Source organism: Aotus nancymaae, unplaced genomic scaffold (assembly GCF_030222135.1).
Source record: "Aotus nancymaae isolate 86718 unplaced genomic scaffold, 86718_ANA_hifiasm-v0.15.2.pri h1tg000004l, whole genome shotgun sequence".
NCBI lineage: Eukaryota > Metazoa > Chordata > Mammalia > Primates > Aotidae > Aotus > Aotus nancymaae.
The window spans coordinates 19,204,244-19,230,269 of record NW_026988415.1 but is presented as its reverse complement, the minus strand read 5'-3'; the positions used below and the strand labels follow the sequence as shown (position 1 = coordinate 19,230,269).

At 45.9% G+C, this 26,026-nt stretch overlaps 1 protein-coding gene across 8 annotated transcripts in view; it reads left to right on the top strand.

Moving 5' to 3' along the window:
• BCORL1 (BCL6 corepressor like 1) overlaps positions 1–26,026 on the top strand; it is a 76,872-nt gene that overhangs the window by 5,171 nt on the left and 45,675 nt on the right. For 6 of the 8 annotated variants that reach the window (XM_012458731.2, XM_012458730.2, XM_012458739.2 and 3 more), the window contains one exon: positions 20,022–20,151. In XM_012458731.2, coding sequence (XP_012314154.2) covers positions 20,066–20,151 — 86 coding nt within the window. In that variant the 5' untranslated portion in view covers positions 20,022–20,065. Of the gene's footprint in view, positions 1–18,535; positions 18,663–20,021; positions 20,152–24,336; positions 24,386–26,026 lie in introns of those variants that run through there. The other 2 variants (XM_012458737.3, XM_064361238.1) reach the window with 2 other exon arrangements.

Here is a 26,026-nt window from a genome sequence, read left to right as displayed (position 1 = left end):
CGGGGCTCCAAATAGAAGCAAAAGGCTGGGGAGGAGCCTGTGCAATTTGAAGGGAGGTGAAAAGTTAGTAGTAAAGACTGAGGGAGCTGGGAGGAGCAAGGGTCTTGGTGAGTCAAGAGTATCTGAAGGTTGATAGTGGAGTTTAGGGACGTGGCCATCTTGACTAAGTCATGAGGATGTTGTTAGGCGGACATCTTTTGACAGGGCAACTTAGGCAATTGCCCTTGGGGCAGATGTGAGGGATGAAACGCACAGGCCTTGGGGCACAGACCCTGACTAAATTGACCTTAAGAGGGCTGATCCTGCTACCAGCTTTGCAGCAAGGGCAGGTTTCGTTTCTTTTTTTTTGAGATGGAGCCTCACTCTGTTGCCTGGACTGGAGTGCAGTGGCACAGTCTCAGCTCACTGCAACCTCCGCCTCCTGGGTTCAAGCGATTCTCCTGCTTTACCCTCCAGAGTAGCTGGGACTACAGCTCCCCGCTAACCCACCTGGCTAATTTTTTGTATTTTTAGTAGAGACGGAGTTTCCCAATGTTGGCCAGGTGGTCTTGAACTCCTGACCTCAGGTGATCCACCCGGCCCGGTTTCTTTTTGTCCTGGCTGTAAGTCATTGATGGAGGAAGGAGAGGGGACACTCATATCTGAGTTCAGGGGGACTATTTTTTTTTTTTTTTTTTAAGGATAGGCCAATAAGGAAGGGACAGCAAATCAAATTGTTGGCGTAGGGCAAAGAAAAGCTAAGGCCCTGGCAAGCTCTGCTGCTGGAGTCTGCATCGGGCAGAGTGGAGGGAGTTCCATAAGACATGATGGCTGCACCAGGAACACTTATGTGGGTCTGGCTATTTTGATTTGCCAGAAAAGGGTAGAGAAAGAGGGAGGATCTCTTTCTCAATGACATAGACATTCTTGGGAAGAAAAGGGGGTTCCTCCAGAGGGCTCTGCTTTGTTTATGATGCAGCTCATGAAATAGAAAAAAATGGGCCAGGTGCAGTGGCTTATGCCTGTAATTCCAGCAGTTTGGGAGGCCGAGGCAGGCAGATCGCTTGAGGTCAAGAGTTCAAGATCAACCTGGCCAACATGGCGAAACCCCATTTCTATTAAAAACACAAACATTAGCCTGGTGTGGTGGGGGTGTGCCTGTAATCCCAGGTACTTGGAAGGTGGAGGCACAAGAATGGCTTGAACCCGGCAGGTGGAGATTGCAGTGAGCCAAGATCGCGCCACTGTACTCCAGCCTGGGCAATAGAGCGAGACTCCATCTAAAAAAAAAAAAAGAAAGACAATTTTAGTCTGGATTATGGGTTGTAGGGAGGGGCTTCTTTGACAGAAACAAAATTATGAGAAAAAAAGGACTTGGACACTAGAAGGCAGGAAGGCAAGAAAGAGAAGTCAGGAAGAGGGTTGGTTGAGCAATGAAAGGAAAAGAAGGAAAAGAAAGGTGATCATTCCTGGTCCCAAGGGCCAACTAAGGAAAAAGTCAGATCTTGAAATCTCCAGGACAATGTTTTCCACAGCAAAGTTTGAAGAACTCTTAAAGCTCTTTACAGTTTTCATGCTGGAATCACTAATGTTGGGGTAGAGAGAAGGAAGATCTGGGGTAAAAGTAGGGTTGGGGAGAAACTGGCATTTAGAGAGAAATACAAGCATATTTATCCATAAGGAAATAGGAAACTTAGAGATTATATACAGGTTTAAAAGGCAGAATGTGAGACAAAAAGAGAGGATTTAAGAGCCAAAGGAGGAAGACGTTTACTCAGATGTCTTTTAGAGCTGGTGTTAGGGAATGGAAAAACTTGCCTTTGATAGCCACTTCCCTGGGAGGGCCCGGGAAGCAGAGGTTAGCTGGATCCAGGCCTTACACATCTAAACATTAATTAGAAAATCTAGACTAAAGTAAGGATACTGAATAGGGGGAGGGATTCACTGTCCTAAATAGAGTGGCCTTGAACGAAGGAAAAAGTGGGAATACACCAGTGTTTCCAGTCTGCAGGTGGGAAGGATCCTAGGTATCGGACGTGAGTGATGGAAATTTCAGGGTGAAACTGGATAAAGAACAGTGAGTGGCTTGAGAGCCTGTGGGCCAGAATTGGAGGGCGGGGTTAGGGGCATGGAAGAGAGGCTCTAATCAGGGCTTGGACTGCAGGCCAAATGGAGTAATTCATTGATTCTGGACTGATCTAAGCTTGGGATGAAATAGAACAGTCAAAGAGAGTAGAGAGCTGTTCTTCAGGGCCAATCAGCATCAGAATCAGAGCGAAGAAACTCGAGGTCAAGTTTGGGTGGGAAAGTGAACACTGGAGTGGAACGGAGAGGGAGCTGGGGAAAGTGACACAACTAGGAAAAGGGAGAAGCCACTGATGATTACATAACCCAGAAGGAAGACCCTCAGCCTTCGAGTTTTCAAAGAGAAGGGAAGTTTCTTAAAGCCGGAGTTTGGATTAGGTGTGAGTCCATGCTTGCCAGAACGTTTAGTGTCAGGATGGCCAAAGAGGGAGGTAATATCTACTTTTCAGCCACTAGGATACTAGTACAGTATTTGATATAATTTCACATATGAACTAGGCTTTAATAATGCCCATTTTTGAATGATTATCCTTAAAATAATATAGAAACGGTTCCCTTTCTAAATTAAATCATTCCCTTTCCCACTGTTCATAACTTAAAAGCAATCTTTTATGATGAGAACTTTCTTTGGTGAACTGAAGTTTCATTCTGGTCAAGAGTACAATTTAACTCTGTGTTTCTATCCCCACAATTCAAATACGCTGTTCTAGTTTCTTTCTTTTTTATTCTAAGCAGAAGCCACCCTTTTGCCATAAAGCATAAAAAAGGATTTTTTTTTTTTAAAAAAGTAACTTCAGGCTGCATGTCAAAGTCATATTTTCCCTGGTCAGTGGATTTTGATGAATTTGAATAGAACTGATATATTATTTGTAAAATGTGGTAATTTTCAGATTTACTCATCACAGTATGTGAGGCAGGATACTCTTCATTTGGATTTTAATAAAACTTTAAACTGAAGGTCCGTGAGGAATCCAGAGTACCAAGGAGCGGGGAAAGCTTTGTGTTTTGGGCTTCTTTACCGTTGGTCTGCTAAGAAACAAAATTTGGTTACCTCATTACTAAGGTATGCCTAGAAATCATAGTGTTAGTGCCATTTAAGGGTACAGTTGAGTTTTGTTACAATGCTGATGTCCAGGGACAAGGAGAACAAGCAGATTTTTGTTTTTTCCAATTTTTGTGGAGAAGTACACCATATGTGACTATGATCACAGAGGCAAGTTGATGCACTCAATACTTGAATCCATGAGATAATTATCTTCTGATGACGAGGCTTTACTCAGTTTAACCTGGTGGTACCACACCCCAGTTAGTGTAATACACTGCTTCTCAAACTTGAGCTCGTCAGAATTACCTGGGGGGCCTTTGGAGACAGACAACCTCAGGTTAGAGCACTTGCTCTTCTACTTCCTAGCTGTGTGGTAGGAGGCAAGTCACTTAACTTTTTTTTTCCCCCCGAGATGGAGTCTAACTCTGTCACCCAGGCTAGAGTGTAGTGGCGCAATCTCAGCTCACTGCAACCACCACCTCCTGGATTCAAGCTATTCTCCCATCTCAGCCTCCTGAGTAGCTGGAATTACAGGCACCCACCACCATACCCCGATAATTTTTGCATCTCTAATAGGGATGGGCTTCACCATGTTGGCCAGGCTGGTCTCGAACTCCTAACCTGAAGTGATCCACCCACCTCAGCCTCCCAAAGTGTTGGGATTACAGGCGCAAGCCACTGTGCCAGGCCTTCACTTAACTTTCTTTTTTTTGAGACAGAATCTCACTCTGTTGGCCAGGCTGGAGTATAGTGGCACGATCTCAGCTCACTGCAACCTTCGCCTCCTGGATTCAAGCAGTTCTCATGGTTTAGCCTCCCAAGTAGCTGGAATTACAAGCACCCATCCCCATGCCTGGCTAATTTTTGTATTTTTAATAGAGATGGGGTTTTGTCATGTTGGCCAGGCTGGTCTCCAACTCCTGACCTCAGGTGATCCTCCCGCCTCAGTCTCCCAAAGTGCAGGGATTACAGGCGTGAGCCACCACGCCCGACTCATTTAACTTTCTTGAGCCTCAGTTTTCTCATCTATACAATGGAGATGATAATACCAATTTCACAGGGCTGTGAGGATTACACAAAATGATGCCAGGCCCATAGTAGGTGCCAATAAATGGGACCTATTATTATATCATTATTATCTAATTTTTCTTTTTCAATTGTATTCTATTATGTTATAGTAAACATGGAGGCAGCATGAAAACTATCAACAACTCCTGACTGGTTCCCTTATATCTTGATTCTCTGTCCTCTTTCTCCATATTCCTGTTGTATTAGTACACATTTAGCATTTACAACGTGCTAGGAAGAAAGAGCTTGACTCATCACTGCATCCACCTTTGAGGTGGAAGTGGCGACTTCTTTAACTGCTATGCTGTAACACCACTCAATATTTCAGGACAGGAACTGAGGCGTGTACATCCAGTTGAAACTTTAGGGGACATTTTGGGCCATGGGTGACATTTTAAAAAACCATTACTTTTTGAAAAGGGCTGCTGTGTTTATTTTATTTTTATTTTATTTATTTATTTATTTTGAAACCAAGTCTTACTCTGTTGCCCAGGCTAGAGTGCAGTGGCGTAATCTCGGCTCACTACAGCCTCTGCCTCCTGGGTTCAAGCGATTCTTCTGCCTCAGCCTCCCGAGTAGCTGGAACTACAGGTGTGAGCCACCACACCCAGCTAATTTTTGTATTTTATTTATTTATTTATTTATTTATTGAGACAGAGTTTTGCTCTTGTTGCCCAGGCTGGAGTGCAATGGTGCAATCTCAGCTCACTTCAACGTCTGCCTCCTGGGTTCAAGTGATTCTCCTGCCTCAGCCTTCTGAGTAGCTGGGATTACAGGCATCCACCACTATACCCGGCTGATTTTTGTGTTTTTTTCTAGTAGAGACAGGGTTTTGCCATGTTGGTCAGGCTGGTCTCAAACTCCTGACCTCAAGTGATCCATCCACCTTGGCCTCCCAAAGTGCTGGGATTACAAGTGTGAGCCACTGTGCCTGGCCTATTTATTTATTTTTGAGACAGGGTCTGGCTCTGTTGCCTCAGCCTCCCGAGTAGCTGGGACAGGCCACCACGCCCGGACAATTTATTTTTATTTTTATTTTTATTTTTAGTAGAGACAAGATCTCCCTATGTTTCCCAGGCTGCTCTCAAATGCCTGAGCTCAAGCATTACTCCTGTCTTGGCTTCTCAAAGTGCTAGGATTATAGGCATGAGCCACTGTGCCTGGCAGAAAATACTCTTTTTATTTTATTTTTGTTTTTGAGATGGAGTCTTGCTCTATTGCCCAGGCTGGAGTACAGTGGTGCGAACACGGCTCACTGCAGCTTCGACCTCCCAGGCTCAAGTGATCTTCCCACTTCAGCCTCCCGAGTAGCTAGGACCACAGGCCTGTACCACCAGGCCCAGCTGATTTTAAAAAAAATGTTTTGATCCAGGCACAGTGGCTCACACCTATAATCCCACCACTTTGGGGGGCCGAGGCTGGTAGATCTCTTAGGCCCAGGAGTTTGAGACTAGCCTGGACAACATGGCAAAACTCCACCTCTACAAAAAATACAAAAGTTAGCTGGGTGTGATAGCCACATCTGTGGTCCTAGCTTCTCTGGAGACTGAGGTGGGAGGATCGATTGAGCCCGGGAGATCAAGGCTTGCAGTGACTTATAATCACAACATTGCACTCCAGCCTGGGCAACAGAATAACACTTTATTTCAAAAAATTGGTTTTTTACTTTTTATAGAGACATCATCTCCTCTCTGTTGCCCGGGCTGGTCTGGAGCTCCTAGACTCAAGAGATCCTCTGCCTCAGCCTTCCAAAGTGCTGGGATTGCAGGTGTGAGCCACCACGATGGCCAAGAATATTCTATTAGGTTGGTGCAAAAATTATTGCAGTTTTTGTCATTACTTTCAATGGCAGAAACTGCAATTACTTTTGCACCAACCTAATATAATAGTCTTGGGAAACCTATGGACTGGTAGCAGGATGATTCAATAGTGCGAGTCTGAAACTCTGAGGCAGAGACAGTGGCTCAGGCCTTTTTTTTTTTCAGCAAACATTCACAAAGTTTCTACCATCTGCTAGGAACAAAATATTTTACAGTGTCACAGTGACCCACAAAGAATATTGTTACTTTGGGCAACTGAAATAATTCCATATCAGGGTTGAATTAAGTGGCAGCATCATTTTTGTTAGGGCAGTGAGCTTCCAGTCCTTATTATAGATATTCCACTGCTGGCTTGAGCTGGGTCCTGAATACTGCCATTTCCTGGTCTTGCTGGCGAAGGCATCCTGTGCCAGCAGGCAGCTTCATTGCCTTCCTCTCCTCTCTGAGCCCCTTCGTAGCCATCCTGCTTATAAAGTACCCGAAGTTCTGGTCAGGTAGCCTCCAGGAGCCCGTCTGATTGTTCTGTGGGTCCCACACCTCCAAGGACCCCCATGCCCTTCATGTGGTGCTTAACCCTTTGTTTATGCTCATTCTCACCTGGGCAGCAGGTAGCTATCAGACCCTCTCTCACCTTTCCGTCACACTTCTTCCACCTCTATTTGAGCTCCTGTAGCAGCCTTGCCCATGAAGTCTTTCCTGTGGCTCCACTGATAATAAAGTATTTTGGGAGGCCGACGTGGGCAGATCGCTTGAGTCCAAGAATTCAAGACCAGCCTGGGCAATGTGGCAAGACCCTGTCTCTATAAAATAATACAAAAATTACCTGGGTTTTGTGATGCCAGGCATGGTGGCATGTGCCTGTAGTCCCAGCTACTTGGGAAGCTGAGGTAAGAGGGCCGTTTGAGCCCAGGACTACAGCTACAGTAAGCTGTGATTATGCCACTGCCCTTAACCCCGGGCGACAGAGTTGAGACCCAGTCTCAAAATAACAACAACCACTCTTTGAGCTAATACTGTTTAATGAAAGCTATATAGATATACCTTTGAATGAGTAACATATATAAAGTTAGTTGAACCCATAACTGAGTCTGTTCTATTGTGAGAGAATAGAAAGAATAACCTGATAATGGTCTTTCCAAATATCTGTGTATGTAGTCCAGGAGACTTTTATAAAAGCAAAAGTTGGGTGAGGAAGAAATGTCTTTTTTAAAACAATTTTTATTTATATATTTATTTATTTGGAAACCAGGGGCTGGCTAATTTTTGTATTTTTTGTAGAGACAGGGTTTCACCATGTTGCCAAGGCTGGTCTGGAACTCCTGGGCTCAAGCAATCTGCCTGCCTCGGCCTTTCAAAGTGTTGGGATTACAGGCATGAGCCAGTATGCCCAGCCAGGAATTGTCTTTAGATGAAAAATTGCATATCATGAGTATGGCATACTGAAATGGAGACACCATAGGGCCACTGGTGTCTCTATGGCAGGTGAATCTATGGCAGGCAGGACCCAGAAGATCTCAAAAGGGGTTCAGAATGTCTCATATTATAATGATTCAACTTTGCAGTGTGAAAAATACACTAAATATTTATATGGTTGTTGTGAAGAACAAGATTAAGGAAAGCCAATTCATGTTTTTGGTCTAGTGGAAATTAGAAGTACTCAGAAAATGACCCTAGCTATTTAGGGTGACATATTGAGGTTGCTTTGCATTTTGAAGGAACTGATTAATTTCCCAATGATCACTTAAGTTTTCTAGATGTCTATGACATCTAGAAGTTGTATAAAATCTTGTAGCTAGAGCCTAGGTCTAGCATAAAGCTGTGAGGAGGTATTTTTGTTAAATGGAGTAAAATGATTTTCTTACAGCAGGAAATGGAAGTGAGTCCTGTTTGAATAATAGGAAAAAAGTGTCATAGCAATAGGTAGAAAGCAAAAAGAATCTGGTGGTATGAAAATGTAAGTGAGGCCAGGCACACTAGCTCACGCCTATAATCTTAGCACTTTGGGAGGCAAAGGCAGGAGGATCATTTGAGACCAGGAGTTTGAGACCAGCCTAGGCAACACAGGGAGAACCTGACTGTATTGAAGAATTTTTTAGATTAGCCAGGTGTGGTGGCATACACCTATAGTCACAACTGCTTGAGAGGCTGAGGTGGGAGGATTGCTTGAGCCTGGGAGGTCAAGGCTGCAGTGAGCCATGATCATGCCATTGTACTCTAGGCTGGGTTACAGAGCAAGACCCATCTCAAAAAAAAAAAAAAAAAGAAAAGAAAAGAAAAAGAAATGTAAGCGAAAGATTAAGACTTTTGCATTGGACAACTTCATTCTTGTAATAGATTACCTGTGGTCCTTTTTGTTTTGTTTTGAGACTGAGTCTCACTTTTGTGGCTTAGTCTGGAGTGCAATGGCACAATCTCAGCTCTGACCCCCGGGTTCAAGAGATTCTGCTGCCTCAGCTTCCCAAGTAGCTGGGATTACAGGTGCCAGTCACTATGCTTAGCTAAGTTTTTGTATTTTTAGTGGAGACAGGGTTTCACCATGTTGGCCAGGCTGGTCTCAAACTCCCGACCTCCAGTGATCCTCCCGCCTCGGCCTCCCAAAGTGCTGGGATTACAGGTGTGAGCCACCATGCCTGGCCAGCCTATGGTCCTTTTATAAGTGTGTTCATATTATTCCCAATTTTTGGTAGGGACTAGTAGTTTATTCCCATTTTGCAGGTGACATGGTAAATGGACATAGAGAGATAGTCTAAGATGGCTGAGAAGTGGGGACTGGGAGTGTTCTCCAAGTTTTCCCACCCCAGTGTAGGCTATGGGTGCTAGACTATATCACTTTTCAAGGCATTACTTGATAAGATGGTTCTATCTAATATTGCTGCTGTTTGAGTAGATGGTTCTGAATGGATTTTGGATGTTCCTAAACATCAGATTGACCCTGAAAGGATGGGATCCAGCACTAGTGAGGAGAGTGAAAAGGGCGTAGCATGGGTCTGGATGCTAATGCTCACAGAGGAGCTCCAGGGAGATTGCGAGCCCTGGCTGCTCAGCTGAGATGACTGTCCAGCGTCCTGAGGTGACTACTTTGGGGTAACTCCATTCATTTGAATGAGTAAACGCTCATGTGTTTAACAGGCAGTTAACATTCCTTTGTATCCAGCCTCATAAATGTTTATAGGTAAGGTTTTAGACATGGAAGTACCCAAAGGTCTATGAAGGTGTCCATGCTAGACCCGTGTGCCAGCAACTACTTAGGCTTCCCACTAAGTACCGGAATTCGTGTATCTGGGCAAAAGACACAATATGACTTATAAGACTGATCCCTTGGGGTAGATACCAGTGGAAATAATTGGATTGGAAAAAAAAATCCAGGGGAAGTAGAAAGTGCTAGAATAGACTTTTAGTCAGGCAGAACTTTGGGATGAACAGCACAAAGGGCCCTTCTTCCTCCTTTAAATTGCCTGGCAGATTATTTCTAGTTGATTTTTTGTGTGGGGTGGTAAAGGAACCCACTTGGCATGAAGGGAAGCAAAGTAAAGTGTTTAGGGCATGTCTGTGGGACTCTTTTTTTTTTTAGTTGGAGTCTCACTCTGTTACTCAGGCTGGAGTGCAGTGGCATGATCTTGGTTCACTGCAATCTCTGCCTCCCAGGTTCAAGTGATTCTCCTGCCTCAGCCTCCTGAGTAGCTGGGATTATAGGTGCACACCACAATGCCTGGCTAATTTTTGTATTTTTTAGTAGAGATGGGGTTGCACTGTATTAATCAAGGCTGGTCTCAAACTCCTGGCCTCAAGTGATCTGCCCACCCCGGCCTCCCAAAGTGCCGGGATTACAGGCATGAGCCACTGCGCCTGGTGTGTCTCTGGGATTCTTGAGTTTCAGGGAATGATACTTGGTTAATAGTAGGGAAAGATGAAGGGATATAGATATTGAGGGGAAAGCCTGAGGAGAATTTTGGAATACCGTTATATGTATTAAATCATTAAAGAACAGTTTATTTATTTGTTTATTTTGACATGGAGTCTAGCTCTGTCACCCAGGCTGGAGTGTAGTGGCCTGATCTTGGCTCACTGCAACATTTGCCTCCCAGGTTCAAGCGATTCTCTTGCCTCAGCCTCCCAGGTAGCTGTGATCACAGGCACACACCACCATGCACAGCTAATTTTGTATTTTTAGTAGAGATAGGGTTTTGGTGTGTTGGTCAGGCTGGTCTTGAACTCCTGACCTCTACTGATTCACCCGCCTCTGCCTCTCAAAATGTGGGGATTACAGGCATGAGCCACTGCACCCGGCCAGAACGGTTTAAATTGGGGGAACTTCCTCACCGGGGGCAGGGGTTGTGGTATGTAGTGAAGTAGGGAAAACAGGAATGTTAGTTTCCTAACACTAGGAATACATGTGGAAGAAGGCAGAGTAATCAGGAGGGCAAGCTCTGTAGTAGGAGTTCCACATCTAAAGCCAGGTAAAGTTGTCCTTGCTGGGTATGTGTACACTTTCCCATGGAAAACAAGGAGCAGTTTTGCCTTCTCTCTAAAAGACTTCTGAGCAGAAGTCATGCCCTTTTCCCTTTAGCCCTGAGATCTCAGTGTCAGTGGTCTCTTGGATCTCCTCAGGGGTGTCTTAGATGCTGTGTTCCTTAAGTGGAATGATGGGGTGGCCTCTCCTTTTGCTGCTGTAAAGTTTGCCTCCGTCTTATGGGAGCTTTACCAAGAGTTCTGGGTCTCTATTGGAGGAGTAGGTCCCAAAGTTGGTTTTCTTTACTCATTAGTCATCACTGACCCAGCCCTCCTCCTTAAACTGTCTACTGGCCACACCTATCCTCTTGAGGACAGATTCGGGGCCAGGCTTCAAGATGAATATTTTCCAGCTCTTTCATTTTTTAAAGTCATAATTGCTTCCAGGTCACCAGGCAGTATGAACCAGAAGGAGCCTGAGGGAGCACGACCACATTTCGTTTAAATGAGAGCTTTTAAGCTTGGGTTTCTAGTTTATTGTCTCTATAGTAGAGTCCAAGCATGAATAAATGGGTAGGTTTCATGCTATGTGTAAAAGACCTAGTTGTGTTCCATACATTGCCAGCTCTGAGTGTTCTGCACTTAAGGGGTCTTTGGCCACAAAAGGAGCTACATAATCCTGAAGTACTTTTCAGCTGCATGAACACCCTGTCTGATTATTTTCTTTTATTTATTTATTTATTTATTTATTTTTGAGACAGAGTCTTGCTTTGTCACCCAGGCTGAAGTGTGGTGGCGCAACCTCAGCTCACTGCAGCCTTGACATCCTGGACTCAAGGGATCCCTCACACCACAGCCTCCTGAGTAGCTGGGACCACAGGTGTGCACCATCACATCAGGCTATTATTATTATTATTATTGTTATTGTTATTTTTTGTAGAGAGAAGTCTCACTATGTTGCCCAGCTGGTCTCAAACTCCTGGGCAGGAGGAAGTCCTCCTGCCTCGGGCTTCCAAAGTGCTGGGATTATAGACGTGAGCCACCGCATATGGCCTGGTCCTTTTTAAGGTTAAAAACTTTCTAAACAGGGCCTACCTCAGTCAAAAACATTTGTCAGATAGATGCTCTCTCTGTTACCTCCTCGAATGTCCTTCTCTTCCTCATATGCATGGTGACAGTCAAGCTTTTGCTTGTAATTGTTGTGAAATCTGCCTGTTTTGGAATCTTCATTTCAAAACAAAACAAAACAAAAATCCTACCCCATCTGCAAAATCTCCTTTGAGATTTTAGTGCTGCCTGTCCCCTATTACTAAATCCCCCAGCCCTGACATGGGCTATAATTTAATATTATTCCTCCCCTTTTGAGAACACATTCTCTCTAAACTTTTCTAAAATATCTGTCTTCAGTGCTTCCCCACAGTATTTCAGTTTGGCTCATGATGGTGAAATATTTCAGTTTCCCCTATTTCATTTTTTTTCCTTTTTGGTTGTTACATGCCATGGGCTTTTCTTTTATGCCTATTACACCTGCCCTTGTCTTCCAGTGTGTTCTATTTGGATTTGTTTTAAGGATCTTCTGCTTCATCATGGTTTCTCTTCCACTACTCACTCGCCCTCAGCTTAGCTGCCATTTCTCACCATTTTAAAGTTATTATGGTCAGGCGCAGTGGCTTAGACCTATAATCCCAGCACTTTGGGAGGCTGAGGTGGGCTGATCACGAGGTCAGGAGTTCGAGACCAGCCTGGCCAACATGGTGAAACCCCGTCTCTACTAAAAATACAAAAATTAACCGGGTGTGCTGGCACACACCTGTAATCCCAGCTACTCAGGAGGCTGAGGCAGGAGAATCGCTTGAACCCAGGAGGCGGAGGTTGCAGTGAGCTGAGATTGCACCATTGCACTCCAGCCTGGGTGACAGAGTGAGACTCTGTCTCAAAAAAAAAAAAGTTATTCCCCTCCCATTAGCATTTTCTTTTTGGTTTCCCCTGTTCTGCAGTGTGGTGATTGTCTCTGGCTACCTGCTCTCAGCTGCCCATTTGTTGGATTCATTTTTTGGGATCTTGGGCAGGCCTTTTACTTCTCTGTGCATGTGGCTTCTAAAGTGAAGGTTTACATATATATATATTTCAGCTATACTTATGGCTTTGGGTTGGCAGAGCATGTGCTCTCCTTTTTTTTCACCATGAGTTGGATATGTCTTTTGAGTTTTTCCCCTCAAAGTAGGGATAGCTCACAGTGGTTCCTCTGCCTTCCAGGCAGTGACCAGCATTGGTTCTTGGGCCATGCAGCTGTTCATTTCTTTAAGAATTACATGGTTGTGACATCTGGGAAAATCCTTTGAGGTATTTCATATCCTTGTGCCTGTGCTTCCTGGGTCGTTTGGGATTACCAGGTTTCTTCCAAGTTCCTTTTTGGAACTTTGCTTTTGATGTGATGATTCCCATCAGAGAAAAGGAGAGTGGGCGGAGTGACGGGGGGAGGTGGGAAGGGAGAACACATGGGGAGGGAGAACACATGAGTACCGGTGCTTCAAGCAAAAGCAAGCCCGCATACAAGTGTGTAAACCAGCGGTGCCTACCAAGTGTGACATGCCTGCAAGGCTTTTCCTTTTTGCTCACCTCCCCTGGGATACTAATTTGATTGGATATAATATAATAAAACAAACCCCTAGGGAATCAGAATCTTCAGGACTGAGACCTAGGAATCTGTATCTTGAACAAGCTCCTGGGTGATTCTGGCTGGGGAAACATTGTTTGACATTGATGGTCCTGGCTCCTCCCTTCTGTGAGCATTTACACAGTCAGGAGCCTGTTCTCTAGTGCTGCTTTAGAGGTTCCCTTTGCTTTCCATCTGGCTTGGGGAGACCAATCTTTGGCTTCTTGTATAGATCACATAGCTCAGTGTCAGTGTTCTCCTGCTCATGTTTCTAAAACTCCCCTCATCTGCAAAGGCTACTGTTAATTAGCAGTACTGGGCTTCAGATAGGAAGTAGTGCTCTTGGGACAAAATCAGGATAGAAAATTGGGAGGCAAAGATTTAAGTGGATGCTCCATCTTGAGGATCTTGTGAAAATGGAGGCATCTAGAATCAGCGTTGCTCTTTATGTGGTCATAACATGTGTATTATGTAGTAATCATTTTGATGTTTTAACTTGGTTTTATTATTTATTTATGTATTTTTGGCCTAAGAGCTCATTATCTAGGTGATGTTATATGATGTTCTGTTTCCAAATGCCACGGTTCCCCCTCTGATTTCTGTCCCAGACCCTACATACTGCTAATCCTCTCTAAATAGAAGAAAACGAAACCTGAGAGTGAAAAATCCATTGTCACTAATGTCTGCTGCCTATGATACTTACGTAGCAACTAAAACTTGTACTTTGTGTTGAAACACATCTTTTTTTTTTTTTTTTGAGATAGGGTCTCTCTCTGTTGCCCAGGCTGGAGTGCAGTGGCACAATCTCAGCTCACTGCAACCTCTGCCACCTGGGCTCAAGTCGTCCTCCGACCTCAGTTTCCCAAGTAGCAGGAACCACAGATGGGCACACCTGGCTATTTTTTGTATTTTTAGTAGAGATGGGGCTTTGCCATGTTGCCCAGGCTCATCTTGAACTCCTGAGCTCAAGTGACGCACCTGCCTCGGCCTCCCAAGGTGCTGGGATTACAGGTGCGATCACAGTGGGATTACAGGCCACTGGGCTGAAATGCTTTTATGGCAAGAACAGTCCCTTCCATTGCTTGAGTCCTCTAATTTTTTTTTTTTTTGAGACGGAGTCTGTTGCCCAGGGTGGAGTACAGTGGCACCATCTCAGCTCACTGCAACCTCCGCCTCCTGGGTTCAAGCCATTTTCTGCCTCAGACTTCCAAGTAGCTGGGACTACAGGTGTCCACCACCATGCTCAGTTAATTTTTGTATTTTTAGTAGAGATGGGGTTTCATCATATCGGTCAGGCTGGTCTGGAACTCCTGACCTCAGGTCATCCACCCACCTTGGCCTCCCATGTGCTGGGATTACAGGCATGAGCCACCACGCCTGGCCGAGTCCTCTAATGCTTGGTAGAGAGAAAAGATGAAAAGAGTACCTGGGGTGTCAGCCAATTGGCTCAGCTGGTTTTGTTTTTGTTTTTGAGTCTTTAGACAGGGTTTCACAGTCACCCAGGCTGGAGTGCAGTGGCGCAATCTCAGCTCACTGCAGCCTTGACCTCTTGGGCTCAGGTTATCCTCCCACCTCAGCCTCCCAAGTAGCTGGGACTACGGCACCTGCCATCATGTCCTGTTTTTTTTTTTTGTATTTTTTGTAGAGATGGGGTTTCACCATGTTACCCAGGCTGGTCTTGAACTCCTGGCCTCAAGTGATCCTCCCACCTCAACCTCCCAAAGTTCTGGTATTACAGGTGTGAGCCAGTGTTGTTTGTTAAAGTGGGGATATTCCAAGATATTCTGAGAAACAGTCAAAACTTGATTAACCAAGATGTTCAGGGAACGGGGTCCTTGTTAAAAATATTTCTAAAATTATGCTAACCCACATAACTGTCTTGCAATGTTAAAAGATAATTGTCAGAAAAAAGGTAAAAAATCATGACTCGTACAGATATAAAAATGAACACGTGTTAAAGATTTTATTTTACTCATTAATCAACAAGAGAACCAGACAGATGTTATAGCTGGTTCAAACAAAAAGTCAAAAAGCACAAATTTATATGGAGTAAAGGAACTGAATTGCAAATGGAGGCAAAAGTGGTTTTTCCACAGTGGGAAGGAAAGTGAATCCAAACTCTATGGGACAAGACAGACTTTGCATATCCATCAGTTACTTGCAATTTACAGAGATGCAAAATAGCTTGAAGAAATAACCTGAGCTAAAGTCAGGTAGCCCAGAAGGTTATACAAAGACAGTGTATAATTTTTTCATTGCAGAGCAAAGGTTTTTCTTGTTTTTCTTTTTTCTTTCTTTTCTTTTCTTTCTTTCTTTCTTTTTTCTTTTTGAGGCAGAGTTTCACTCTTGTTGCCCAGGCTGGAGTGCAATAGCACAATCTCGGCTCACTGCAACCTCTGCCTCCTTGGTTCAAACGATTCTCCTGCCTCAGCCTCCCACGTAGCTGGGATTATAGTCATGCACCACCATGCCTGGCTAATTTTTGTATTTTTAGTAGAGACAGGGTTTCTCCATGTTGGTCAGGCTAGTCTTGAACTCCCGACCTCAGGTGATTCGCCCGCCTTGGCCTCCCAAAGTGCTGGTATTACAGGCGTGAACCACCATGCCTGGCCTGGAGTACAAAGATTTTTCTGTAGTAAGCAAACATAGTGGATGCTTTTGTGTGTGTGGCAGTTGGAGGGGGGTGACTTTGCTTTTTGTGATTTCTCAGGGCCATCGCTTCAGTTCTTATCCAGAATTCAGTTCCATATAACATGCATTTACTGAGTAGTTACTATAGGTAAGGTGTTGTGGAGGAATCAAAGACAAAAAAGGATTTTTTTTTTTTTGAGACAGAGTCTTGCTGTGTTGCCCAAGCTGGGGTGCAGTGCTGTGATCTCAGCTCACTGCAACCTCCACCTCCTGAATTCAGTCGATTCTCCTGCCTCAGCCTTCTGAGTAGCTGGGATTACAGGCACGTGCCACCATGCCCAGCTAATTTTTGTATTTTTAGTAGAGACAGGCTTCACCATGTTGGTCAGGCTGGTCTCAAACTCCTGACCTCGTGATCTGCCTGCCTCAGCCTCTGAAAGTGCTGGGATTACAGGAGTGAGCCACTATGCCCGGCCAAAGGATGCTATTTCTTACCTTAGGTAGCTGATTGTCTGGTGGGGGAGACGACCATGCCATGCCCTCAACTAACCAAGCTAGAGAGGAGAATAAGAACCAGTGCTGTGGAAGAGATAGGGTTAAATTTTGAGGGGAACCAGAGAGGAAGGGGTTAACTGAACTCAAGGGCTGGGGCTGGGGGGGTGACAAGATGACATTTAAGCTGGGTCTTGAGGGAAGACAGGGAGAGGAAGAGGGGGAACCAGGAGAGGCCGTTTCAGGGTGAGGAGGCAGGAGTCCTGAAACTGGATGGTGTGTTTGGGAACGGCTGGGAGCTGGGGTTGGTGAGAGTGGTGGGGAAATGGCAGGATGTGGTGGAAGAGGAGGCTGGAGAGGAGGTTTGAGGCCAGGTTATAAGGGCCCTGGAGGTTGTGCTGAGAATGGCTGGATTGATGCTAGAGGCTGGAGAAAGCTATTGAAAGTGTTTGAGGAGGGAGGGAGTGACATGATCTAACTGGCTCTTTAGAAGATGAATTGATTGTAGAATCAAGAAATTGAAGGCAGAGGGAGCAGTTGAGAGGTGAATGTAATATTCTGGGTGAGAGCTGATGAGGGCCTGCACCAGGGTAGTGGCAAGAAGGGTAGAAGACAACACTGGAGATGGCATTATTAAGGTGTGACTTCTGATTGAATATGGGTGGCAGGGGAGATAAGGAGTTCAAGATGACAAGGCGGAAATTTCCAGGCTAGGGGACAGTAGTGCTATTAAGTAAGCTAGGAAACATGCTGCGTACTGGGCATAGGGGGCGGGGAGCAGGTTTATGGAAACAGATAATGGGTGTGGTTTGAGACACTTCGTGTTTGAGGGGCTTGGTGGTCATCCAATTAACAGTGAGTTGCTGGCAGCTGAAAATTCTGGTCTGGGCCTAAGGAGAGAGGTCAAGCCTAGAGATACAGATTTGGGAGTCATCAGCGCACCAAAGGGCAAGCTGAAACTGTGGAAGCTCATGAGCTGAGAGAGAAGGCGGGGAAGGGCTGACAAGGGGTACAGAGGGAGAGAGAGGGGTGGAGGGAGCCAGAGAGAGCCGCAGAAGGCAGACTAGGAAGAAAAGAGACAGAGGGAGACTGGGAAGGGACCGGAAGAGGGAAACTGGACACGGGAGGAAGAAAGGGAAGGAGTGGGAGAGGGAGGAGAGACTGAATGGGAGACTGAGGGAAATGAGGAAGGTGAGGTAAGCAAGAAAAATATGGAAGGTGAGAGGTAGGAAGGGGGAGAAAGTTGAAGGAGAGGGGATTGTGTGTGTGAGAGAGAGAGGAGAAAGGCTAGAGGTGAACAGCTAGGAGAATAATGGGGGAGAGAAAGGTGAAGAGGTGGAAGAGACACTAGGAGGAAGAAGAAAGACAGAGAGATGGGTAGGGGGAGGAAGAGAAAGAGGGAAGGAGCCTTGGAAGATAGGAAGGGGAAGAAATGGAAGAGGGTGGCAGAGGTGAAGAGAGACAGAGATCAAGGGAAAGGCCAGACTCCAGTGAATGTTCAAGTCTCTGAGTGGGCAGTGGAAGAGAAGGGCCTCAGAGAAGCCATCAAGCAGTGGGACAGGAAAGATAAGAGAAGGGAGAGAATAAAGAGAAGGGGTGAGGGCAGCGTATCCCATTCTCCAGAGATGAGGAGGAGGATGAAGCCCAGGCAGGTACTGGGTGGATCCCTCTCTCCTCTCTTCTACCACCTCCACAGTGGCCTCCTGGCTCTCCCTTGATCTTTGTGGGCAACCTCCTGCCTTCGGACTTTCACGTGCACTCTTCCCTCAGCCTGGAATGCTTTTCCCCCAAAATCTGCATGGCTGCTCCTTGAGCTACCATTAATACCAATAGTTTAGATGTCTCCTTTTCAGCAAGTCCCACCCTGCTTACCCTATTTCAGATGGTAGCCCCCCCAACCCTAGAATGTGCCCTTGCCCTTTAGCCTGTATTGTACTATCTTCTAACATGCCGTGACATAGAATTATTTATTTATTTATTTTTCTGAGACAGAGTCTCGCTCTGTCGCTGAAGCTGGAGTGCAGTGGCGTGATCTCAGCTCACTGCAACCTCCACCTCCCAGGTTCAGGCGATTCTCCTGCCTCAGCCTCCCGAGTAGCTGGAATTACAGGTGCATGCCACCATGTCCAGCTAATTTTTGTATTTTTACTAAAGACGGGATTTCACCATGTTGGCCAGGCTGGTTTCCAACTTCTGACCTTGTGATTCATCCACTTTGGCCTCCCAAAGTGCTGGGATTACATGAGCCACCATGCCCGGCAACATAGAATTATTTAGTGTGCTGTGACATAGAAGTATTCAACATGTTTATTGTCCGTGTCATCCCTCTGGGGTGTAAGCTCCACGTGGGCTTTTGGTCTGTTTTCATTTTGGTCTGTTTTCATTAGTTGTTGAATCCTCAATACCTAGGATGGTGCTGGCTCATAGAAGGAATGCAGTAAGTTGTGATACTGTGTTGAATGTGGACAATCTCTGAAAATTGAAAAACAGATACACAAAACAAATCCCTCATACAACTATATCTTACTGTGATTTACTTCTTTGGAAAGTAGAGAACAGCATAAAATTCTGATCACTGTAGGGTTCCGTTCAGTTGAACTTCAGCGAATAAGGATTTTAGCTAATAAGCTATCTCAAGTGCTTAAGGGTCTCAAGACAGGCTCATTGGATAAAACTCTTTTTCTTGGTGCCTCATTTTTTCTAGTAGGTAAATTGACTGTGCCCTGCTTGTCAAAGTGAGAGCTGGACATTGGCTGGTGAAGGGAGTGGTAGGGCATGGAGATAACAGACTCATATGAAGAGACAAGGATGGAAATGTGTGGTTCTTGTTTTTATTTTTATTTATTTATTTATTTTTTGAGACGGAGTCTTGCTCTGTGGCCCAGGCTGGAGTGCACTGGTGCAATCTCGGCTCACTGCAACCTCTGCCTCTCAGGTTCAAGCAATTCTCGTGCCTCAGCCTCCCGAGTAGCTGGGATTACAGATGCATGCCACCACACCCAGCTAATTTTCGTATTTTTAGTAGAAACAGGGTTTCACCATGTTATCCAGGTTGGTTTCAAACTCCTGACCTCAGGTGATCCACCTGCCTTGGCCTCCCAAAATGTTGGGAATACAGGTGTGAGTGACTGTGCTCGCCAAGACGTGGTTCTTGATGGAACATTGTTTTCTGTTTGTTTGCTTGTTGGTGGTCAGCGTGCATGGAATACCACACCTGATTTGGAGGGAGCTTGAAACCAGGTTAGCTACATGTGTTATGTCCAACTCAGAATCAGTAGAGTATTTTTGAAGGGCTTATAAAAAGACATATGCTTCCTCTGAAGAGTGTAAATTGGCTACGTCACTCAAATACTTCTGTACCCATGGATTAGAGAGTAGATGAGAAAAGAATCACCAGTAGTGTTTCAGTGCACCATTCGTATATGGGTATGACTCTCTAATTGTAGTTGGTTAGGCTAAATGTGTGTAGAAAAATGTACTGTCATCTCATTTGTCTGAAATAGATTGAATTTCCTCAAACACTCAAGCATATCTGTCTTTTAAGATAATTTAAAACTCACTCTAGGTGATTAACAATGTCCTCATGTCCATCCTGAAACCTATGGATTCCTAGAAAGCTCTGGTGCTCCCTCTTCCCAGTTTAGACCTTCATTTTCCATAGCAGGCTGCCTCATGAGAATGGCTGCTTTAACATTCTGATGCTAAAATTACCTTTATTGAAACATTGCTGTGTGAAAGGTGATTGAAGCAGCTGTCCCTGTAACGAGTTTTGATTTTCTGAAATTCTTTTCCCCAGGGGGAGTGGCCACAGCAGGTCCTATCTGGTGGTGAGTGGCTGTCATGATCTCTACAGCACCGCTCTACAGCGGCGTGCATAACTGGACCAGTTCTGACCGGATTCGCATGTGTGGCATCAACGAGGAGAGGTGAGGAGGCCGGGAAGGTGGCCGCTGCTGGCCTCCAGTGAGCGTTACCTCGTCATCAGAGGAATAGCTGCACAGAGCAGGACCTGGGGAGGGACCCTGGGGAGGAGACTTTTGGTCGTTTCTAATTTTCCTGTGGCAGGATGGGGCTGGGGCTGTGGGAGTGGCCTGATCTGCCATGCTGTCTCTTCTCAGATGAAGGTGAGGAGGCCAAAAAAATGACCTTTTGCCAGCTAGCACTTGTCTACTCATTAAGAACTGTCAGACTGGAGTAATGGGAAGCTTAGGCGATGGCAATTTTTTTTTTTTTTTTTTTTGAGGCAGGGCCTGTCACCCAGGCTGGAGGGCAGTCACACAATCTCGGCTCACAGCAACCTCCCTCTGCCTCCTGGGCTCAAGTGATTCTCCCACCTCAGCCCCACAAGTAGCTGGGACCACAGGCGAATGCCACCATGCCTGGCTAATTTTTTTGTAGCTTTTGTAGAGATGGGGTTTCTCCATGTGGCCCAGGCTGGTCTCGAACCCCTGAGCTCAAGTAATCTTCCTGCCTCAGCCTCCCCAAGTGCTGGGATTACAGACATGCGCCACTGCCCATGTCTGGCCAGCGATTGCAGTTTTGATTTGCTGCATCAAAGTTTGGTGCTCAAGGATATGTGTAAGTTATTTTCAGTCCTTGATCTAGGCCTGAAAGAAAGGCGGTTTTATTGGTCAGATTTCTACTGGGAACTAGCGGTGGACATTCTGGTGGTCAGCACTTTCCCATCTCGTGAGGCTAATTCCGATTTGAAGTGAGATCCTTATGAAGTGTCAAAGGAAGTTGAGACCACATAGCATGGTCTTAATACAACATCGAGAGTTGGTGATACCTGCCTGATGTGTGTGTGTTTTCAGTTATCTGTTCACCAGAATATTTGCTTGACCAAGACACGCCATTTCCTGATCATGCCCCATACCCAAAGTACTCAAAATGGCCTTCAGAATTTATATTTGACTTTCATAACCCTTGGTCAAAGAGCTGTGTGTGATGGCTGCAGTGCCTCTCCCGTTTTTAGAGAGGACACTGCTCTCTCATGCTTGCTGGTGTTTTCTGTTGTTTCAATCTATTGACTGTTTAAATTCAAATATACATCAGGTAAATCACCAAGACACAGAACAATACAGCTTTCCCTGGGATTCAAGATCTGATGTTTCTTGGGTAAATTTTAGAAATGTGTATGTGCATATGAGGGAGTATTGGTGATTTTGAGGGAAAAGGAATGGAAGTCTGCATGTTTATCTATTTTTTTCTTCTGTTCCTAACTAGAGAAGTGTATACTTGTCTGAGGTCAAGGTTGGCAGAATAGACCTTTTCATTTTCTTAAGCCATTAGCTCCTGATAGTTTAATGTTCTTTGTACTGAGGAACAAGATAGAGATGGCCTTAAAAGAAATTTAATTTTAGGGTATAAGAGTCAGGCCTACGGAAAATGAGACAGAATTCTTCTCGGGTGCTCAGGAAGAACAGTGTTTTCCTTTTCGTATGAAGTATGTCCTCAGACAATCACTAAGAGATGATCTAGGGAAAGGCAGTGTGATGATAATGATTTGGGCGTATTCATTGGCAGGTTATGTTGACCTAGTTATAAGTAATTGAGAGTTTGATGCAGAAATCTGGACTAGAGCCTTCAAAAGACCAATGGAGCTGGGTGTGGTGGCTCATGCCTATAATCCCAGCACTTTGGGAGGCCAAGGCAGGTGGATCACCTGAGGTCAGGAGTTTGAAACTAGCCTGGCCAACATGGAGAAACCCTGTTTCTACTAAAAATACAAAAAAATTAGCCGTGGTGTATGCCTGGTAATCCCATCTACTGGTGGTGTATGCCTGGTAATCCCATCTACTGGTGGTGTATGCCTGGTAATCCCAGCTACTGGGGAGGCTGAGGCAAGAGAATCACTTGAACCCGGAAGGCGGAGAGGTTGCAGTGAGCCGAGATGGTACCACTGCACTCCAACCTGGGTGACAGAGGAGGGCTTTGTCCCAAAAACAATAAAATTAAATTAAATTTTTTAAAAAAACCAAACAGGCAAGTTACCTTGGTTCACCATCTACTGTAAATCCCTGCCAAGAAAGGAGCAGGAAGTAGGCTCAAAATCTGATTTTCCCTCCTTCTTGTTTTTTGTTTTTGAGATGGAGTCTCGCTCTGTCGCCCAGGCTGGAGTGCGGTGGCACCATCTCGGCTTACTGCAACCTCCGCTGCCTGGGTTCAAGTGATTGTCCTGCCTCAGCCTCCTGAGAAGCTGGGATTACAGGTGCATACCACCATGCCTGGCTAATTTTTGTATTTTTAGTAGAGACAGGGTTTCACCATGTTACACAGGCTGGTCTCAAACTCCTAATCTTAGGTGATCTGTCCACCTTGGCCTCCCAAGAGGGCTTGAATTACAGGCATGAGCCATCAGGTCCAGCCAGATTTTCCCTCCTTCTAAACCCATGCCTAGTGCTTAAGTGACCTTTTAAGTGTTGTCACTTTCTATCTCATCTGCCTTTTATTTGTCACCTTCTTGCTACAGTCTAGGCCATGGTATCACTGGTTTCTAAAATGTAATCTCATCTTATTTAAAAATCCTTTTCTTTGGCCCTTTACAACTTGTAGAATTTAGGAATTTGGGGTATAAAGCTGCACCTGGGGTTCAACTCTTAAAGTGATGTTTTAGAGGCCTGCCAGCTTTGGCAGCTGCACTTAAGGACTGCAGAACAGGAGGCATGGGCTTGCAGCTGGCCCCAGGTGGCTGTCTCTAGGCAAACCTATAGCTAAATGGGTCTGCTTGCTTGCTTGTGTTCCTTCTAGGATTAATTCATGCCTTCATTCAACAAGCATTTATTCAATGTAATGAGAGCAAACCAATATAGTCCTAGTACATTGGTGGTGACTGCCCTAGAATAGCATGTCTGGGTCCAGTGGGAGTTCAGATGCAAGACTGACAAACTTCCCAGTGGGAGAATAAGGGAAGACTTCCCAGAGGCAGTGGCATTTGAGCCTGGGCTTGAGGAATGAGTAAGAGTTTGAGGTGAGAGCTGGTATTTCACTGGGACAATAAGAACACAGTGTATTTGGGGAGGTTTGAGTTGGAATGAAGACAATCTTGGGGTACCATGGGACTCAAGCCAAGGAAAGTCTCCCGGGACTGGAAGGTAAGGAGCCTGGTGTGTGCTGGGTGGTATATTTCTCTTAAGGGTAGTCTGCGCCCAACAGGAACTGAAGAAGGTCCGATTTGACAGTGGTGCTAGTGCTTAATAATTAGGGAAACGGCCCTAAGGGGTCATGGCCATTTCTGGTTTAAGTTCCACAAAGTCTTGAACATAATGGAAGAAACAACAAGATTGATTTTCAGTCCAGACTGAAGCCTGCTATGACCTCTGTTCCCTCCTGCCGTCCGCCCCTGCCAGCTGCACCCTCATAACCTCGCCCAGTTGACCCAGCTCTTCCCGGGCCCCCTTCCCTGCAGGTTACTCCTGTCCCAGGCTCTTCTCTCAATGGAGCAAGTTAATGTTTGCATAGCTCTGCCCACCCCTCTTCTCAGAGGATTTGAAACACAGCTGCATGACATTTTGCAGTGCCTTCGGGGCTGGCACTCAGGCATGGGTATGGCTGGAGTAGTCAGGACTGCTATTGCTTGGCCTGGCTTTGTGGTTCTCTGGCGGCTTCCTTGGATGGCAAGGCTTCTGCTTTCAAGGTGTGATGATTTCAGGCAGGGTGGGAGCTTGCAAGTGGGGAGTGAGGATGCAGCTCACTCCCTTTTGTATGGCCAGGAGGGGAAAGAATGTAAATAAATAGCACCTTCCCAGATGGGGTTGCTTGGGGGAAGTGCTGCTTGTTCCCCGTCAAGTACTCACCCAAACCATCCCTGGTGTCTAGTTGGAACACGCTTCCCCCGGCCCAAGGCTGGGCATAGGTCTCGCTTTTCTGGTCTCTTAGGAGTTGATGTGAAAGTATGTTTTCCCTTTCCCTTGGGCCCTCCCTCCCTCCCCTTCCCCGAGACCACCCTGACTGCATCCAAAGCCCTTGCCTCTCCTTACAGTCATTTCTGTTTGTCACCAACAGTCACTTCCAGCAGTGGAGCCCTCCCACTTCTGCCAGCCCAACTGCCTTTTAAAGGGAACACGCCTTTCCCCCTCGGTTAGCCCCTTCTGGAGCCCTGAAAAGATGGGGAGAGGCCCGTGGTGATCCCCCTTGCCTTTTTTGCTTCTCTTGCCCCAGGTACAATTTTGGAGTCCCTGTTTCAGCAGGAGGGAGGGAATTAGCAGGGCCCTCCCCCTTCTTATTTCGGTCGGCTCCAGCACCCGATTGCCCTTTGGCTAGGGTGACTGGGGAGGTGGGAGCCGGCTTCTTCAGGGCTGTCTTCAGAAGCTTGGGGTGAGCCTCTAAAGAAGGGAGGCAAAAATTAGCCAGGCATGGTGGCACATGCCTGTAATCCCGGCTACGCGGGAGGCTGAGGCAGGAGAATTGCCTGAACCCAGGAGGCGGAGGTTGCAGTGAGCCAAGATTGAGATCGCACCACCGTGCACTCAAGCCTGGGTGACAGAGAGACTCAATCTCAAAAAAGGAAAAAAAAAAAAAAAGAAAGGAGGCAACCTCAAGCGCAGCGTATTTCCCCAGGGGTACCCAGCACAGTCCTGCGCCCGCCAGGAAACACACTGCAGCATCTGTGTTGGGCTTTTACTCTTTAACCTCAGCCTCCTCCTTGGCCGCGCCCACCCACGACTCCCTAGAGCAGGGGGCAATAGTTTTTTTTTTTTTCTTTTTTGAGACAGGGTCTCACTCTGTCACCCAGGCTGAAGTGCAGTGGTTGGATCTCGGCTCACTGCAACCTCCACCTCCCAGGCTCAAGCAATTCTCCTGCCTCAGCCTCCCCAGTAGCTGGGACTACAGGCACCTGCCACCACACCTGGCTAATTTTTGTATTTTTAGTAGAGACGGGGTTTCACCATGTTGGCCAGGCTGATCTCGAACTCCTGACCTCAGGTGATCCACTCACCTCGGCCTCCCAGAGTGCGGGGATCACAGGCATGAGCCACTGTGCCTGGCCTAATATTTCTTGCTGTACTTAAAATACCAGATTTTCAGTGGGTAACTTCACCCTTCCAGTCTGATCCCCCCCACTTTTTTTGGTCAGGATGTAACATTTTCTATGATGCTTACCTGAAATTTGGAGAAGACTTTTTGAGCAGGGGGAGATGTAGTTGAGTTTTCCTCCTTTGACACCCAGCTCTCTGGCCTTCAGCCCTTTTCTCTGGGGCATATGAACCTGAATTTGGGTTCTGTGGCCTTTGGGACAGGAGAGAACATAGTGGTGCTGGGAGACTGAAGGGGGGGTCGGGGAGGCTGGCAGGGGATAGAGTGTAGGCAAGTATAGAAGGAGCGTAGAAGGGACAGTGTTGCCTAGAACTCTAGAAAAAGGGGCAGTGTCTCCTGGAGGGAAAAAAGTAGTATTTTTTAAATGCCTCTCAGCACCCAGTGACCTGGTGGCCTCCAAGTGGTATCATTACCAGTGCTAATAAGCCTGTCTCTGCTCTAGGCAAGCCAGGAGGTGAATAGGTGAAGATTCAGACTTAGACCTGAAAACACAGCAGGGGTTTATTTGTTTTACAAGAGGATTACCCATATGACACTTCCAGCCAGTTGCCCTTACAGACTTCAAATAAGATTGTATTTAAAAGAAAAGTGGTTTTGCATGCCTTTTGAGGCATTCAGTGGTTCTCATGTCTCTCCCCTTTGAGCAATGCCCTGTACATTCTGGATGGTCACTTGGGTGGGTAAGCTCCAGGGAAAAGGTGAAAGTGCCAGGGTATCTACACTCCTGGCAAGAGCCCTAGAAAATGGGATAAACAGTCCAAAGAG